The sequence below is a fragment of the Balaenoptera acutorostrata genome, chromosome 2 (genome assembly GCF_949987535.1).
Source record: "Balaenoptera acutorostrata chromosome 2, mBalAcu1.1, whole genome shotgun sequence".
In the NCBI taxonomy this organism is placed as follows: domain Eukaryota; kingdom Metazoa; phylum Chordata; class Mammalia; order Artiodactyla; family Balaenopteridae; genus Balaenoptera; species Balaenoptera acutorostrata.
Genome location: NC_080065.1, coordinates 185,460,913 through 185,476,154, shown reverse-complemented (window position 1 = coordinate 185,476,154; position 15,242 = coordinate 185,460,913). Strand labels below are relative to the sequence as shown.

At 59.7% G+C, this 15,242-nt stretch overlaps 2 protein-coding genes across 2 annotated transcripts; one reads left to right on the top strand and one right to left on the bottom strand.

Annotated features, from left to right (window-relative positions):
• Positions 1-33: 33 nt before the first annotated feature.
• Positions 34-6,654, top strand: NDUFS7 (NADH:ubiquinone oxidoreductase core subunit S7). Its single transcript, XM_057541505.1, has 8 exons — positions 34-204; positions 1,881-1,914; positions 2,679-2,747; positions 3,268-3,385; positions 4,687-4,866; positions 4,996-5,042; positions 5,844-5,932; positions 6,483-6,654. The coding sequence occupies exons 1-8, from the start codon at positions 189-191 to the stop codon at positions 6,578-6,580; spliced, it is 651 nt and encodes a 216-aa protein (XP_057397488.1). The 5' UTR covers positions 34-188; the 3' UTR covers positions 6,581-6,654.
• A 621-nt stretch (positions 6,655-7,275) lies between these two features.
• GAMT (guanidinoacetate N-methyltransferase) lies at positions 7,276-10,576 on the bottom strand. Its single transcript, XM_057541504.1, has 6 exons — positions 10,322-10,576; positions 9,154-9,299; positions 8,889-8,952; positions 8,534-8,601; positions 8,233-8,343; positions 7,276-7,676 (listed from the first exon to the last, which is right to left on the bottom strand). The coding sequence occupies exons 1-6, from the start codon at positions 10,500-10,502 to the stop codon at positions 7,536-7,538; spliced, it is 711 nt and encodes a 236-aa protein (XP_057397487.1). The 5' UTR covers positions 10,503-10,576; the 3' UTR covers positions 7,276-7,535.
• Between the last annotated feature and the right edge of the window lie 4,666 nt (positions 10,577-15,242).

Sequence of the window (15,242 nt, the reverse complement as noted above, 5' to 3'; positions counted from 1 at the left end):
GCACTTCCGTATCCTTCCCTGCGTGGGGCGTCCGGCGGCGCGCGGCGGGGGGGTTTCCACAGAGGCGGAACGTCCCCGCCCGAGTTCCGGTTTCCGAGCACGAGCCGAGGCACTTTGGGCGACGGCCCTGGGGACCCGGAGCTCTGAAGAGGACGGACCATAGAGGTTGTCTGAAGGCCGAGGTCGAGATGGCGGCGCTGGCGGGTGAGCTGGTCGGGGCGGCGGGGTCGGGGCTTGGGTCGCTCCGGGCGCCTTTCCGCCCGGCCGCCTGGGGAAGCGGAGGCCGAGGGCGACGCAGGCTCCCAGCCTCGGGAGGGGGCCGGGGCGGGAGCCGGAGGAACCCAGGCTCGGCCCGGGATGGTGCCCTTGAAGTTTCCGGGAGGAGGCGGCGAGGGGGCAGCAGCCCCGACATCCGAGGAAACTGAGGCCAAGAGAGAGGCTGGAACCGCTGGAGGTCACGCGGCCTGGCCGGGCAGGGACGCGACCCCGGGGCACCCTGCCACCCCGGGAAGGGGACGGTCACCCGCAGAGAAGGCGTCCAAACCCGGGCTGCTCCGGGGACCTTTTTTCCGATTAGCGATTAAACGCATAGGATGGATTCACAGGGTTGCAAAGGAAAGCGGTTATACTGACTGTTGCCAGGATACTGTCTGGGAACCGGGGGTCAGTTCGCAGTCCGGGTGCTTCATTATTCATGCCTGGAAAGCCGAGGTGGCGGATCTGCCTACTGCTGTGACTTTGAAGGAGTGAGAAGTGGACACGTTCCTTTACACAGAGTTGGCTGCAGCCTCTATGTCGGTGTTAGGAAACCACTGTCATTTCTGTTGGTGAAAAGCCTCAGTCTCGCTAATACTGCTGTAGTTTTGGCTACACTTAGATTTTAAGGAAAGGCCAATTTTCAGCAAGACGTTGGTGACAATAAAGAGGATATTCTTCTTTCCCGTGCAAGCTCACCGGTCTGCTGAATCCTCACCAGCGGCCCCTTGCTAAGAATGTCTGGTCCAGAGGCTGGAATCCCCTCACCTTGGAGGTGAAGGGCATTTACTGTGCTCTGAGATTACCCAAAGCCTTACATTTTCAGGTGGGGGAGCTGAGGCTCAGAGAGGGGCAGCTTGCTCCAGAGTCCGGGGCTGGGCTGTTAGCCTGGACTCCTTGCCCAGCCTCTGAAACCCCGGAACTCCCAGCCCAGGGCTTGGAGCCTCGCTGATGTCTATGGGTTTGTTGACTTGACACTTGCCTGTCAGGCTGAGCCAAAGCCGAGACAGATACTGGGGAACCCAGGGAGGCCCTGGCATCGGGGGGAGGCAGGCGCCACAGGAGGACATGTGGATAGAAATAGAACAGGGTGACAGGATCGAGAGGGCCTGGGGAGCTAGTGTAGACCCAGGCATTTGAGCTGAAAGCTGCCCCATGAAAGGGGTGCTCCAGGCAGAGGGGACAGCAAGTGCAAAGGCTCTGAAACAGGAGGGACACTGACATGCCTGAGGAAAGGGAAGGTGGCTCTGATGTGGAGTGTGCGGTTGGAAGCAGGAGAATGACACTGTCTGGTTCACATTCTGAAAGATCACTTTTTTTTTTTTTTTTTTTTTTGGCTACACCTTGCGGTTTGCGGGATCTTAGCTCCCCGACCAGGGATCGAAGCCGGGCCCCCTGCAGTGGAAGCGTGGAGTCCTAACCACTGGACCACCAGGGAATTCCCCTGAAAGATTGCTCTTTATCAATTGTTTGTTAAATGGAATGTAGATAGCCTGAGGGTGAGAGAGGGGCGCACATCGTGGGGGGCCTGAAGGGCAAACACCTGGAGGCTGGACCCTCTGGGCCGTTTGTGGCCTCTGGTGCTGCCACAACTCACTGCCCCTACCCTGTGGTTCTTTCTGCAGCTCCCGGCCTGCTCCGCGGGATCCTTGCTCTTCGGTGAGTGCCTGCCTGCCTGCCTGCCTTCCTGCCTGCATGTCTGCATCTCTGATCCTAACACCCCGCAGTGAGGCCCTGGCAGGGAGGGGCTCAGAGGGGGCTGTCAGGGGGCCTCAGATCCGGGCGGGCCCTCCATCAGCACCAGGCCAGGGGCCGCCTAGCATCCAGCCCCACGTCTCCCTGCCCTAGTACCCTCAGAGCCCAGTCGCTACCTGGCGCACGAAAGGCATTCAGCACGTTTGCTCTGATGGCAGCCCCGTGCAGGCCTCCTTGGGACAGTAAGGCAGGTGGCTGCCAGGCCCTCGGATTTGGGCTGTTTGTTTTGATAAGGCCTTTTTCCTACGAATAAAATACACACTCACTGCAAAGCAAAGAGAAGACGGGGAAAATGAGGGAAGTATCAAATGAAAACCAGGCACTCTCTAGACCAGGGATCAGCAGATTTTTTTTTTCCGTAAAGGGCCAAATGGTAAACGTTTTTGGCTCTGCCTCTGTAAAAACAGTCCCAGACACCAAGGAAGTGAATGGGTGTGGTTATGTGTCAATAAAACTTTATTTATAGCTCGCTCGCAGCAACGAAGACCCAACACAGCCAAAAATAAAATAAATAAATTTAAAAAAAAAAAAAACTTTATTTACGAAAACCGGCGGTGGGTTGGGTTTGACCCCCTGGTCAGTTTCCCCATCCTGGCCCCGGGGTAACCCTGTCACAGTGTGTTGGGGCGCCCCGGGCTCCTAGTCATGGGCGGTCTGTCTCCCCGCAGCTCCGGCGTGGGCGCGGCTCTGCAGGTGCGCGGGGTCCATCCGAGCTCGGCCGCCGACAGCCCAAGCAGGTGAGGCCAGCCTTCCTGGGAGCCCACACACCCTGAAGTCCCCCCATCCCCCCACCCCAGCACAGCAGCAGCCTGTGGCAACTCCGGGGCACTCCCACCACCCAGCGGGGTATGTGAGGGGGTCCCTGCCCTCAGAGTCCTGCACAGCCCGCTCCTGTGCGCCCAGGCCAGTGGCTGCACAACTCCAGACCAGGAGGGCCCTCGCTAAAGAGTATGTCAGCGGAGCCTGTTTTCTAGACGGGGAAACAGTCCCCGAGAGGACAGGGTCGTGCTGGGCCTCAGTGAGGCGGTAGAGGCCTGTCCACACCATCTTTCACTCCGGTGTTGAGCAGGTGTGTCCTGCCCCAGGCCGGGGCGCAGGGCTGCTGCAGACCTGGCCTCATGGCTACTCCCAGTGCTGCTCTGGGGACCCACCGTGACCACGGCTTTGTCCTGCCCTCTGAGAGGCTGTTCTGGGCTGGGCCTGGCCGGGGATACCTGCCTGGCTGACGCCTCCCCTTGCTGTGTGTCCCGTGCCCAGCACCCACCCCGCCGTGTCCCAGGCCGGAGCCGTGGTCCCCAAACCCGCCGCCCTTCCCAGCAGCCGGGGCGAGTATGTGGTGGCTAAGCTGGACGACCTCATCAACTGGGCCCGCCGGGTGAGCCCCTCCCCGTCTGCGTCCGTGCGGCCCCCTCTGGCGGCTCAGCCACGCTCCCGTGGCTACGGAGTGGGCCGGACTCCCCCAGGGCCCCTCCGTGTGGGGACCTGTGGCTTTGATTCTGTCTCAGGACCCCTACCCTGCCCCCAGCAGTTCCTAGCCTGACTTCCCTCGGTGCTCCCTGCCCCCCGCATCGGCCCCCAGAGAAGATGAGCCACCTCCCTCCTGTTCTTCTCCTTTCATCTTCTGTTCATTCCTCTCTTTTCTCTCTTAACGTAAAACCCATGTTTTTAACTGGAAATACACGATGGAAACAGTAGCTCCTTCCCAGCAAATATCCTAATCCCCCACCCCACCCCCACACTGGCCGTGGGACAGTCTGTGTGCTCACGTGTGTGTCCGTGTCTCCCCCCGGACATGTGTCCTCTGTCCCAGGACAGTGGTTCCTTTCAGTGCTCTCGGGGCGCCCGGCTGGGTAACAATCCCCCATTGACGGGCGGGCTGGTGCTGTCCTGGTGTCTGTGTGTGACCAGCGAGTCCACAGCGAGTGTCCCTCCAGGCCCACAGCTCCAGGGCGGTGATGGTTGCTGTGGCCGTGCGCTGTGGAGTCATGGCCCTGCCGTGTTGGGCAGCCCTTGCCTGCTGTGTGACCCGAGCCCTGTCACCTGAATTGGGACATCCACAGGGCAGCAGGGACCTTGGCCAGATCCCAGACTGGACACAGACAAGCAGAGAAAGCTCTGGTGGAGAACAGCTTGTGGGTGGGGGCCAGGGCAATATCGGGTACCAAAGGATGGAGGGAAGTCAGAGGGCATCCAGGAGGGCTTCCTGGAGGAATTGGCACTTTTAGTCCAGGCGGTGTTGGGAACAAGACCCTCCAGGGTGCTGAGCCCCAGGGTCTAGATCTGTGCCGTGGGTGACCACTGGGCACTCAGAGCAGCAAGTGCCCATGTTGGAGGCTGGGATTTAGGATATGCTGGGTTATGTGGACTATATTATTAAAGCTAGTTGCACTTGGTTTTATTTTTGTCTGTTTTTCTTTTTGGTAATGTGGCTGCTGGGAAGTGTAGACCCAAGGGCCTAACTCATTTGGCCCTCCTGTCACACAGTCCTGGGCTGGGGCATCAGGCTCAGGCCGATGACCAGTGTCCAGGGCAGCCTTCGGGGTCTGGAGGTCACATGGTTGCTGTGGGCAGGGCCCAGAAAAGGCTAGAAACAGATTTTTCTATGTGAAATCGTCCAATTTCTTTAAACACGGTGGGCCACTCGTCCACTCACGGGCCAACTGCCCCGCCCTGCAGAGCTCCCTGTGGCCCATGACCTTTGGCCTGGCCTGCTGTGCCGTGGAGATGATGCACATGGCAGCGCCCCGCTACGACATGGACCGCTTCGGCGTGGTCTTCCGCGCCAGCCCCCGCCAGTCCGACGTGATGATCGTGGCTGGGACGCTCACCAACAAGATGGCCCCCGCGCTCCGCAAGGTGGGCCCCACCGTCAACCCCACCCTCCACCCTCCACCCCCCCCTTCCCCTCCCCCTCCCCCAAACCCCCCTCCCCCCAACCCCCCCCCCCCCAGGCTCGAGCTGCACGCAGACCCCCGTCTCTTCCAGGTCTACGACCAGATGCCAGAGCCTCGCTACGTCGTGTCTATGGGGAGGTGAGTGCCCGGCGGGGCGGGGGCTCCAGCAACAGACACGCCGGTGACACGCTGGCTTGTCTCTTCCAGTCTCGTTTCTGTGCTGCTTTCTGATCGGGGTCGTCCAGAACGTCCCCTTCTGTCCTGTTACAGTCGCTCCCCCACCCCAACAGCCTGTCCATTTTCGTTGTTTCTGTGTTATGACCACAGGAAGGACGTTCTGCTGGGGGGGGGCGTTGCAGCCTCCTCACCATCTAGCCAGCACCTCATTTCTCCATATCATTAAAAGCCATTTAGTCACCTGACTTTTTTGGTTGAGGTAGAATTCACATACTACAAAGTTCACCTTTTCAAAACGTACAATTTTGTGGATTTTAATGCATTCTTAGTGTTGTGTAATCATCACCTCTATCTAATTCCAGAGCATTCCATCACCCCACTAGAAGCCCCGTCCCCATCACCAGTCACTCCCCACCCCCTCCCCCAGCCCCTGACAACCAGGAACGCACTCTGTGTCTGTGGACTGGCCTGTCCTGGACGTTTCCCATCAGTGGAGTCACACGCTGTGTCCTTTCACGTCTGGCTTCTCTCACTGAGCGTCGTCTGTTCACAGCCCCACCGTTTGTTTCTGTCCTACCCGGTCCCACAGAAGGTCTCAGGTGGCCACTGTCTTTCCTGTGACTTGTGTCCCAGTCTTGCCCTTTCCTGACCGCCTGGCACCTGCTTGAGGTTGGAAGGGGGTGCGGGTTGGGGGCTGCGAGGAGGGACGGAGGCCGGGGTCGCTGGAGAGGCTCTCACGGCTGGCGCTCCCCTCCCCACCAGCTGCGCCAACGGAGGCGGCTACTACCACTACTCCTACTCTGTGGTGCGGGGCTGTGACCGTATCGTGCCCGTGGACATCTACGTCCCAGGTGAGCCCCCAGGTGGCGCCCACGCGGCCCTCACCCAACTCACAGAATCCCCACAGCCCCACTGAGACAGCTCGCCCCCTTTTAAGAATAAGCAGATTTGGGTACAAGAATAAAGCGTGACACCGCAGCCTTTACCCCCGCTGTCCCTGGAGGGTTTCCCAGCCTGAAGTCTGCCTCATTCCTTTCCAAGGGTCCTCACCGGACGCTGGCGTGGCCTGGGGGTTGGCAGGCAGCCCACGTTGTCCTCCCGGGTCATGTGGCGGGAGGGCCAGGGACAGGGCAGCTCGGCCTGGGAGGGGTAGCCCAGGCCTCCCTCATCCTGGCTGGGAGGTCGGCCCTGGGGTCAGCATCTGCCCACCCTGCCCCACTCTGGCTCCTTTCCCGTGATGGGCCGAGCCCCCCAGCTCTCTTGGTGCAGACCTAACAGGCTGCTGGGGCAGAGCCCCGTCTTGCCCCTCCCCACCCTGGGAAGTGGCCTGGTTGCCCCCACCTGGAGCAGAGCGGAGGGGAGGGGGAAGGGCAGGGAGACTGAGGTGTCACCCGCCCCCAGGCTGCCCGCCCACGGCCGAGGCCCTGCTCTATGGCATCCTGCAGCTGCAGAAGAAGATCAAGCGCGAGAAGAGGCTCCAGATCTGGTACCGCAGGTAGTGCCAGCCGCCTGGCCGCCCCACGGCCGTCTGCGCTGTTACTCCAGAGGCGGTCAATAAACCCGATAAACCCGCCTGGCTGCCCCTGTTCGACGTGGTGTGTGGGCCGGGGGTGGGGGCCTGGGAGGTGGGCGGGGCGAGTGCTGCTTGGCGGGGCCAGGCCTGTCTCTCTTGTGCATGGAGATGCCGAGGCCCCTGGAGCGGACAGCCGGGCCCAGCGTGGCCCAGTGGGAGGCCCCACCCATGAAGGAGGGGAGTGGACGCGTCCAAGAGCGGGTTGGGGTGAAGCAGATGGCACCGCGGCGACCAGCTGGGCACCAGGGCCCAGGGCAGACGGAGCCAGGGTGTCCCTGCGCTGGGGCTGGAGGGGCGTCGGCTCAGAGCGAGGCATCGTGGTGCAGCCTGACTGGGTGGGACCAGAGGGTCTGGGCCTTAGGGGCTGCCACCCGCTATGAGGTCCTGACCTAGTTCCACCTCCTCTGGGGACCCCAGCTGCCCACCAGAGGGAGGGCGGGAGGGGCCGTGGGTGACTAATTGGCAATGTCTGCAGTGGGCACGGCGGGGGGGTCAGAGGCAGGATCAGACACTTTGGAGTGGTACAGCCACTGTCTCGGTGGTGGTCAATTTAACAGGTTTCTTTCCTTTCACTTTTTTTTGGAGGGGCAGGAAGAGTAAAGCAAGCACACGTTTGTGTCCTCGTGCTGATTGGCTAAACCCAGTGTTAGCGTTTATTTCATTCTCAGGACCATGGTAGGAAGGTAGTGGTCGTCCCCTTGCAGAGAAGGTTAGGGAAGCTTGCTGGTCATGCGGCTGGTGTGGGTCTGGACCAGGGCCGAGGGGCCAGAGCCTGAACTCCCGGCCACGAAGGCGCTCAGTAGGGGTCTGGGGGTTAGGGGTTCCTGAAGCCCAGAGCCCCCAGGGTGGCGTGGGCAGCTGAGCCGGTGGGCCCAGTGGGCTCAGTGCTTGGTGACCAGGGGCGTGATCATCTGCGGGAAGGCGTAATAGCGGCAGTCGGCCGGTGGGACCAGCTCCATGACCTGCGTGTGGATGTTCTCCGGCCGGAAGCCCGCTTCCAGCAGGGCTGGCACCTGTGTCTCCTGGCCAGAGGGAGGTGCCGAATCACCTCCAGGGCCCTGGGGCCTCAGGAGACACCCTGCCAGCCACCCCTACAAGTGCCAAGGCCCTTGGGGGCTGGGCGGGGCTGCTAAGAAAATGCTGAAGCCCAGGTCTGGGTGGGAATCTCCAGGTGTCCACACACAGCTTCCTGGCTGTCATGGGGTATCACCAGGCTGCTCACCCACACGTCCTCGCAGGCAGAGGGAACCGAGTGGGCAAAGGCCCAAGACAAGGGGTGGCTAGACCCATAAAGATGCACCCCGGGTGGAGGAGGGCAGAGTGAGGGGATGCCGCTGGGGACCTTGGGCTGAATCCCTGTATCCCGAGGGCACTGGGGAGCCATCTAAGGTCCTTGAGCTAGGGAGAAACCTCTCCTGATTTACAAGTGGAGGCGCAGAGTCCACCCAAGAGATGAGCCCCCAGGGCCAGCGGCAAGGGACCCTCCCCAGGTCACAGGTGACCCCAGCTGCCTCCCCACCCAAAGTCGCTGCTGGGGGCATAGGGGGGGCGGGGCAGGGAGCGCCCAGGCTGCGGCACCTCGAACATGGTGGTGATGTCCGAGTACTTGGACTTCATCAGCTCCCCCCAGGAGGTGAGATTGCAGTAGGTAAGGACGCCCCCCGGCTTCAGCAGGCGGAAGGCATGGTCCTGGCCGGGGGTGGGGGGGGACAGTGGTCAGGAGGGGGTGGGGGTGGGCAGAGGCGTTCCCAGCGGGCCTCCCGCCAGGTCAGGGGAACGGCGGAAGGAGAGGTGCCTCCTGTGTGGACGGCAAGCGCGCCCACTGGGCTGACCCCCACCTTAGGGCTGGCAGACCCCGTCCCACCGCACGCGATCCTACCCGAATGAAGTTGAACTGGTGCGTGTGCCAGGTCTCCTCAGACAGCGGGTACGTGTCGTACAGGATCCCTGCTCGGGAAGACAGAAGCCACGTGGTCAGGACGCTGGCTGCAAGTTGAGGCGGCCGGGAACCCAGAGTTTGCTATGCTGCAGCCGGCCCTATGAATTGTGTCCCATCTGGTCGTTCTTGAGGTGTCCACGCACCTGAGTGCCAGGCTCCTGTATGTGTGTCCGTGCCTGCCCCCCGGGCTCTGCCACCCCAGTGACACATCAAGGCATGTGTGCTTCAGAAGCAGGCAAAGGAGGGGCTGGCAATCCAGGCAGAGGCCCCCCGCCCAGTGCCCAGAGCCCCTCACCATCGAAGTGACTGTCTGGCAGGGTGGGCGCCACCTCCTCCCACAGGCCTTTCAAGGGAACCACCTTGGCGCAGGGGAGAAAGAAAGAGAAGGCTGAGGGTCAAAGGGGGCCCAGGACTTCTCCACCTGTTGCAAGGGAGGGGGCAGAGGAACTCCCAAGAGAGAAGACCACCTCCCCCATGTCTGTGGCCACCCCAGGTCCTCAACCCACTCCGAGGGCAGGGCCTTTCCCCTGAGGAGCGGGACCTCGGGCAGAGGCGGGCACCTTGTGCGGCTGCCGTGGGGCCCAGTCCTGGAGCCGCTGGAAGACGCCCTCATTGCACTCGATGATCCAGTGCTCGTCGATGGGGGCCTCCTGCACCTTCGTAGCTGCGATGGCCATGCCAAAGCCCACCTCCAACACCCGGCCCCCTGGGCAGACAGACAGCCCACGCCTTACACACTGGGTGGGGCTGGGGAGGCTGCCTGGAGGAGGGGGCGCGGGGGCAGGGCCTTGGCAGAGAGAAACGACTGCCACTAGGAGCGACCAGTTGGCAGAGCAAAGGTGGGGGGTGGGACAGAACACAGCAGCCCTGAGAGGGAACAGCGTGGGCCCGGGGCCAGCAGCCAGAGAGGGTGGCCTGCCGGGGAGGCCACGGACAGCGGCTTCTGGGCTGGCCCACGGGGCAGGGCAGACCCTGGACTTTGAGCCCTGGCCCATGCTGTTTGCACTGAGGGCGCTTAGCTCCTGATTTGGGCAGCGTCCCCTGCCCCCCCAACAAACAATGAAGTCTACAAAGTAAGGGCAAGGGAGGACCAGGATTCAAGGCCCAGGCCTGGAACAGTGAGGGGCGGGGGTCGAGCCCCTTTGGGTCAAAGAGGAGGGGAGAAACGCCCTAACCATGCAGGGACACTGGCTGTGCCCATTTGCCAGATGGGAACACAGAGGCCCAGAGGTGGTGCGCCCGGCCTCTGGGGGTCGTGGGGAGCCCTCGGCACCCCGCGGGCTCTGACACCAGGTGCAGGGCCACCCCCGACAGCTGTCTCCAGGCCTCAGCTTTACCAGAGCTATTCTTAGCCAGGGCAGGGCCTCCCGAGACTCCTGGGCAGGAACATTACCCACGTGGGCCTGGGCAGCACCTTGCCAGGCCGCCACTCCCCTGTCCTCGACATCTGGCGGGGGGCCGGCGACTGAGTTCCGCGTCTGAGAACCCATCCCCCGACCCAGCCCGACCCCTTCCCGGGGTCGGGGCCTCGGTGCCCCCCGGAGAGGGGGTTCCCGGTACTCAGGGTGCCCGCAGCGCCCCAGGACTACCCCGCTGCCCTCGCGAGCGGCCCCGTTTTCCAGGCGAGGAGAGGAGCGCAGAGGTTCCGCCACGTCGCTGGAGAGCGGGCGGGCGCCGGGTCCCACCGGCCCCGGCCTCGGTCGACCCCGCGCGCCCGTCGGGGGCTACCTCTGGAGGCGGCGGCGGCCGCCAGCGCGTGCATGTAGGGGGTCTCCCAGCGCTCCATCACCGGCTTGCCCAGGATCTGCAGGTGCGAGTCCGACGCATCGTAAGCCGCGGGCGCCGCCCGCCACGCGGGGCTGCAGTTCTCGCCGGGTGCGAAGATAGGGGTCGCGGCGGGGGCGCTCATGCTGCAAGCTGGACGGCGCGCCCCGGGAGCTGGGGAGAGGAACGCCCGCGTCCCTGCAGGGCCTTCTGGGCAGGGGGCGGACGGGAGGCGGGGCGGGGGCGGGGCACGAGCGCACTGCCAGGCGGCCCGCGCGGCCCCTAGCGGCCGCGGCGGGGAAGGCGGCCCCCACTGACTCCCGGACCCCCGCGACGACCCCGCCTCCCGGGCCGCCAGCGCCTGGCGGGCGGACTCGGCACCAGCGCAGCGAGCCCTCGGAGTCCTCACGCAGTCGCTTTCCTGCTTCGGTTTCCTCGTCTGTCACCACCGCGTCAATAGCCCCCTCCTTGCCGGGGTGTGAGGGTCTAAGGATTTTCCAGACACGGTTGGAAGTGCCTTAAGTATATAAAATCACTTAGGGAATTCCCTAGCGGTCCAGTGGTTAGGACGCTGCGCTTTCACCGCCCAGGGCGCGGGTCCGGCAACTACGATGCCACAAGCTGCATGGCGCGGCCAAAATAAATAGAATGAATAAATACAATCACTTAATCGTCAGAAGCGCTGCAGTGGTTTCTTCTATCGTCCTCATTTTACAGGTGGGGAAACTGAGGCTCCAGAGACAAAGCGAGAAATCTCATGGCCGGGAGGGCGGGGTGTGGGAACCCCTGATGAACCCCACTCTGACCCCTGTGCGGGGCTGCCTCTCCCCTTTCCTGAGCTCACCTCAGACCCCAGGGGCCTGATGACGGGCTCAGCGCACAGGGGCCTCCAGTGCTGGGACTGAAATGCCCACCCCAGCGGTCCCCGGGCCCTCCAGCCCAGGACGGCAGGCAGGGCAGCCCTGCAGCGCCCACCCCTAAAGCCTTGCCCCAGGGCAGCCCTGGGGTTCAGCTGTGTCCTCTGCTGGCCACGCTGAGACCGGCCCCCAAGGCGAGCTGGGGTTTCCTCCGGGTTCTGAAACATGACTTCCCCTTCCCATCTATCTGCACACAGGGGGCCACCGGCTGTGAGCCTGGAACACCCCATCTGGGCCAAGTGTTTTGCACATCCCAGTGAACACGTGGGGAAACTGAGGCCCCAAGAGGCTGAGGTCACAGAGTTTGAACCCAGGCAGCCCTGCTCTTCTGTGTCCACCTCTGGATGGCTGCTCACAGCCTTAACGTGGCTCCAGAGTCCTCCCCGTGGCCCTTCCCACCCCCTGCAGAGCTCCTGTGTCCCTCCTGCCCCTGGGCCTTTGCATATGCTCTCCCCTCTGCCTGGACAGCTTCTCCTCTCTCCTGGCCTGGTCTCCTTCTCTTTCTGCTTCATGCCCGAGCCCACACCTCCTCTGGGAGGCCCCCCGGGTCCCCCCAGGCTGGGTATGGCCCATTTGAAGCTGTTTCATCTCTCAGTACCTCTCTTTGGTATTTCAGTCACTGAAGGTATTTCTTCATGGTTACATTGTCTGTCCGACCCGCCTGGCACACAGAAAATGCTTGATGACTCCTGAGGGCACATTGGGTCTAATGTGGTCTGGATGGGACAGCACAGATTCCACAAGACCCTCAGGTGGAAGCAGGATGAGTAGATGTCACCAGGCACCAGGGCTGGGCTCACGCTGAATTCGTGAACCCATGTGATTTCGTGTTGTCTAGTTTCCTTACAGCTGTCCTGGTTACTGTGGCAGGGGCTTTGCGGGCATCCTTATGCCAGCATCCTTGGGCCACCCACGTAAACAGGTGGCACTCACTACTGTCACCCAACTCAAGCAATGCCCTGGAATGCCCGGCCTGAGACAGAAGGCAGGCTGTATTCATTAGCTACTGCTATGTAACAAATTGCCCCAAATGTAGCCACTTAAAGTAACACATGTTTATCATTTTTCGGTGGGTCAGGAATCCAGGTGCAGCTTAGCCTAGCCGGGTCCTGTGTTTCACAACCTCTGGCAAGGCTGCAGTCAAGGTGTTGCACAGAGCTGGGGAAGGCGTCCGCTTCCAGGCTTGTTCACTGGCTGTTGATTCCACTCAATCCCTGGCCATGTGGGCCTCCCTGAAGTGACAACTTGCTTCTAGCAAGACGGAAGTCAGAACCGTTTGCCATCTGATCACAGAAGGACATCCCCTCACCCTGGCCGTATCCTACAGGTTAGAAGCCAGGTACACAAGGGTAGGGAATCCCAGGAGGCTATGAATATCAAGAAGTAGGGGTCAGTCTCAGAGGCTACTGCCCACACAGACACTAAGAGGAAGCCGAGGCAGTGGTCAACTGGGAGCCTTTCCTGCAGCTTTGGTGCCCAGGAGATAAGGAACCGCCTGTGTCTGGCCAAGCTGCCACCTCCCAGTGGTCGCTTACATGCAGCCTGGACTCTATCCCCAAGAGTGGCTGAGGGCATGGCGCAATCTGGCTGGCGACTCAGCCAAGGGGTCTCTGTTCCAGCCTTGGCTGGGGTCCTCTTCTCTCAATGGAGTGACCAATCTTGCCCAGCTGATGTCCTCAAATGAATACTGACACGTGGTCATTCATTGTATCCACTTTTCTCAAGAGAGTCTAGTGTGCGTGTGCTGCAGTTATCTGCAGTTTGCAGACCCGGACTCAGAGAGGGAAGGTGGCTTTCTCAAGGACACACAGCAAATCAGTGGCAGAGGGGATGGGAACAGGGGTGTGCCTGACTCCAGACCACAGTCTTAAAAGATGTTTTAAAAGAAGGAAAATATTTATTTTCTGATTAGAAAAGGGACACAGTTGATCAAAACATTCTAACAGGGCTTCCCTGGTGGCGCAGTGGTTGAGAATCTGCCTGCCAATGCAGGGGACACGGGTTCGAGCCCTGGTCTGGGAAGATCCCACATGCCGCGGAGCAACTAAGCCCGTGTGCCACAACTACTGAGCCTGCGTGTCTGGAGCCTGTGCTCCGAAACAAGAGAGGCCACGATAGTGAGAGGCCCGCGCACCGCGATGAAGAGTGGCCCCTGCTTGCCGCAACTAGGGAAAGCCCTCGCACAGAAACGAAGACCCAACACAGCCATAAATAAATAAATAAATAAATTTATAAAAAAAAAAAAAAAAAAACATTCTAACATTATAGAGTTGGCAAGCTCCGACCTGCAGGTCACATCCCCCTTCTGTGGTTTTGATACAGCCTGTGAGCTAAGAATGTTTTTTACATTTTTATTTATTTATTTATTTTTTGGCCATGCTGCGAGGCTTGTGGGATCTTAGTTCCCTGACCAGGGTTTGAACCCATGTCCCCTGCAGGGGAAGCAGGAAGTCTTAACCACTGGGCCACCAAGGAAGTCCTGCTTTTTACATTTTTAAATGGTTGAAAAAATCAAAAGACTATTTCGAGACACGTGAAAATTATACAACAGTCACACTGGCATGTCTGTAAATAAAGTTTATAGTCAGGACACTTGTTTACGTATGGACTCTGGCACTTTCCAATTACAACAGCACAGAGTCATTGCCACGGAGACCCGACGGCTGGCAAAGCCAAACATATTTACTGTGTGGCCCTGAGCAGAAAGCTTGCCAGCCCCCCTTACAGAGCAGCCCACAGCTCTTTCCTGGGAAGTGAAAGTCACCCATTTATTCAGCACATACTGAATTCCTCACCCCAGGGGGCCCAGCCCTGACTCCTCTGGAGCTCATAGCCTACTGGGGGGATGGACAAAAATAAGTAATAAGTACATCACATAATTACAAGTCACATGGCAGCTATGACAGAACAAGGTCCCCATGACCCCTACCCTCTGCCCAGGTCTCTCCTCTACCAGGCAATGTCCACGTAGCTGTATGTTTTCTGTGTATACAGTGTTACATGTAGTTATGTTTTAAAGTAAAAGGGACCAAATGGGCATTTATTTGTACATCCACGTTCTTAGCAGTATTATGCACAATAGCCAAAGGGTAGAAACAACCAAAGTGTCTATCAACGGATGATGAATAAATGCTATGTGGTCCCTCCACGCACGGGACCATCACTCAGCCATGAAAAGGGGTGAAGCACTGACACTTGCTACAATGTGAATGGACCTTGAGAACACGATACTCAGTGAAATAAGCTAGATGAAAAAGGACAAATACTGTCTGATTCCGCTCACAGGGGGTCCCTGGAGGAGTCACATCCACAGAGACAGGAAGTAGATGGTGGGGGCCAGGGGCTGGGGGAGGGGCTGGGGAGTCAAACTTCCCAAGTTTCAGTTTGGGAAGAAGAGAAAGTTCTGGAGATGATGGTGGGGATGGTTGCAAAGCAATGTGAATGTGCTTAATGCCACCAAGCTGTGCATTTAAAAAGGGTTACAACGATAACTTGTATGTTACATGTATTTTACCACAATGAAAAAAAGAACCAAAACTATATTCTGTGTATTGGGTATGCCTGAACCCACGTTAGGAGTAAATTCAGGAAAGTGTGCGCATACCCGTTTTTGTCCCACCGTTTGCCCTGGGGTGGGAGGAAGGAAGTGAACGGGGAGGAGGGAAAAGCAAACCGTCAAGTTCATTTTTTTAAAAAGATCTGAAGCAAGCGTGACAAAAACGCTAACGTGTTCGTTTCAGTGGCAGGTACATAGCTGCTTGTTGTTTTATCCCTGGTAGGTGTCTGTATTTTTAAAAGTATTTTCTTTTTAACAGTTTGTGTCTGCCTTCCTTCATTTGACCACATCCTGTGCATGTCATTCACGCCCTTCGTGGTTTATTTATCCTGTCACCAATGGATGGACATGGGGGTTGCTTCCAATTTTCTGCTCTTCTAATAGTGCACTGTGAGTAACCTAGGGCGTGTCT

Bases quoted from the DNA above. Each gene is read 5' to 3' on its own strand.
- NDUFS7 (XM_057541505.1), top strand. The intron at 2,748-3,267 runs GTGAGGCCAGCC...TCCCGTGCCCAG, and splicing joins GCCGCCGACAGCCCAAGCAG to CACCCACCCCGCCGTGTCCC. The intron at 3,386-4,686 runs GTGAGCCCCTCC...CCCGCCCTGCAG, and splicing joins TCATCAACTGGGCCCGCCGG to AGCTCCCTGTGGCCCATGAC.
- GAMT (XM_057541504.1), bottom strand. From the start codon at position 10,502: ATGAGCGCCCCCGCCGCGACCCCTATCTTCGCACCCGGCGAGAACTGC. The intron at 8,602-8,888 runs GTGAGGGGCTCT...CTTCCCGAGCAG, and splicing joins GCCAGACAGTCACTTCGATG to GGATCCTGTACGACACGTAC. The intron at 7,677-8,232 runs GTGCCGCAGCCT...CCCTCTGGCCAG, and splicing joins ACATCACCACCATGTTCGAG to GAGACACAGGTGCCAGCCCT.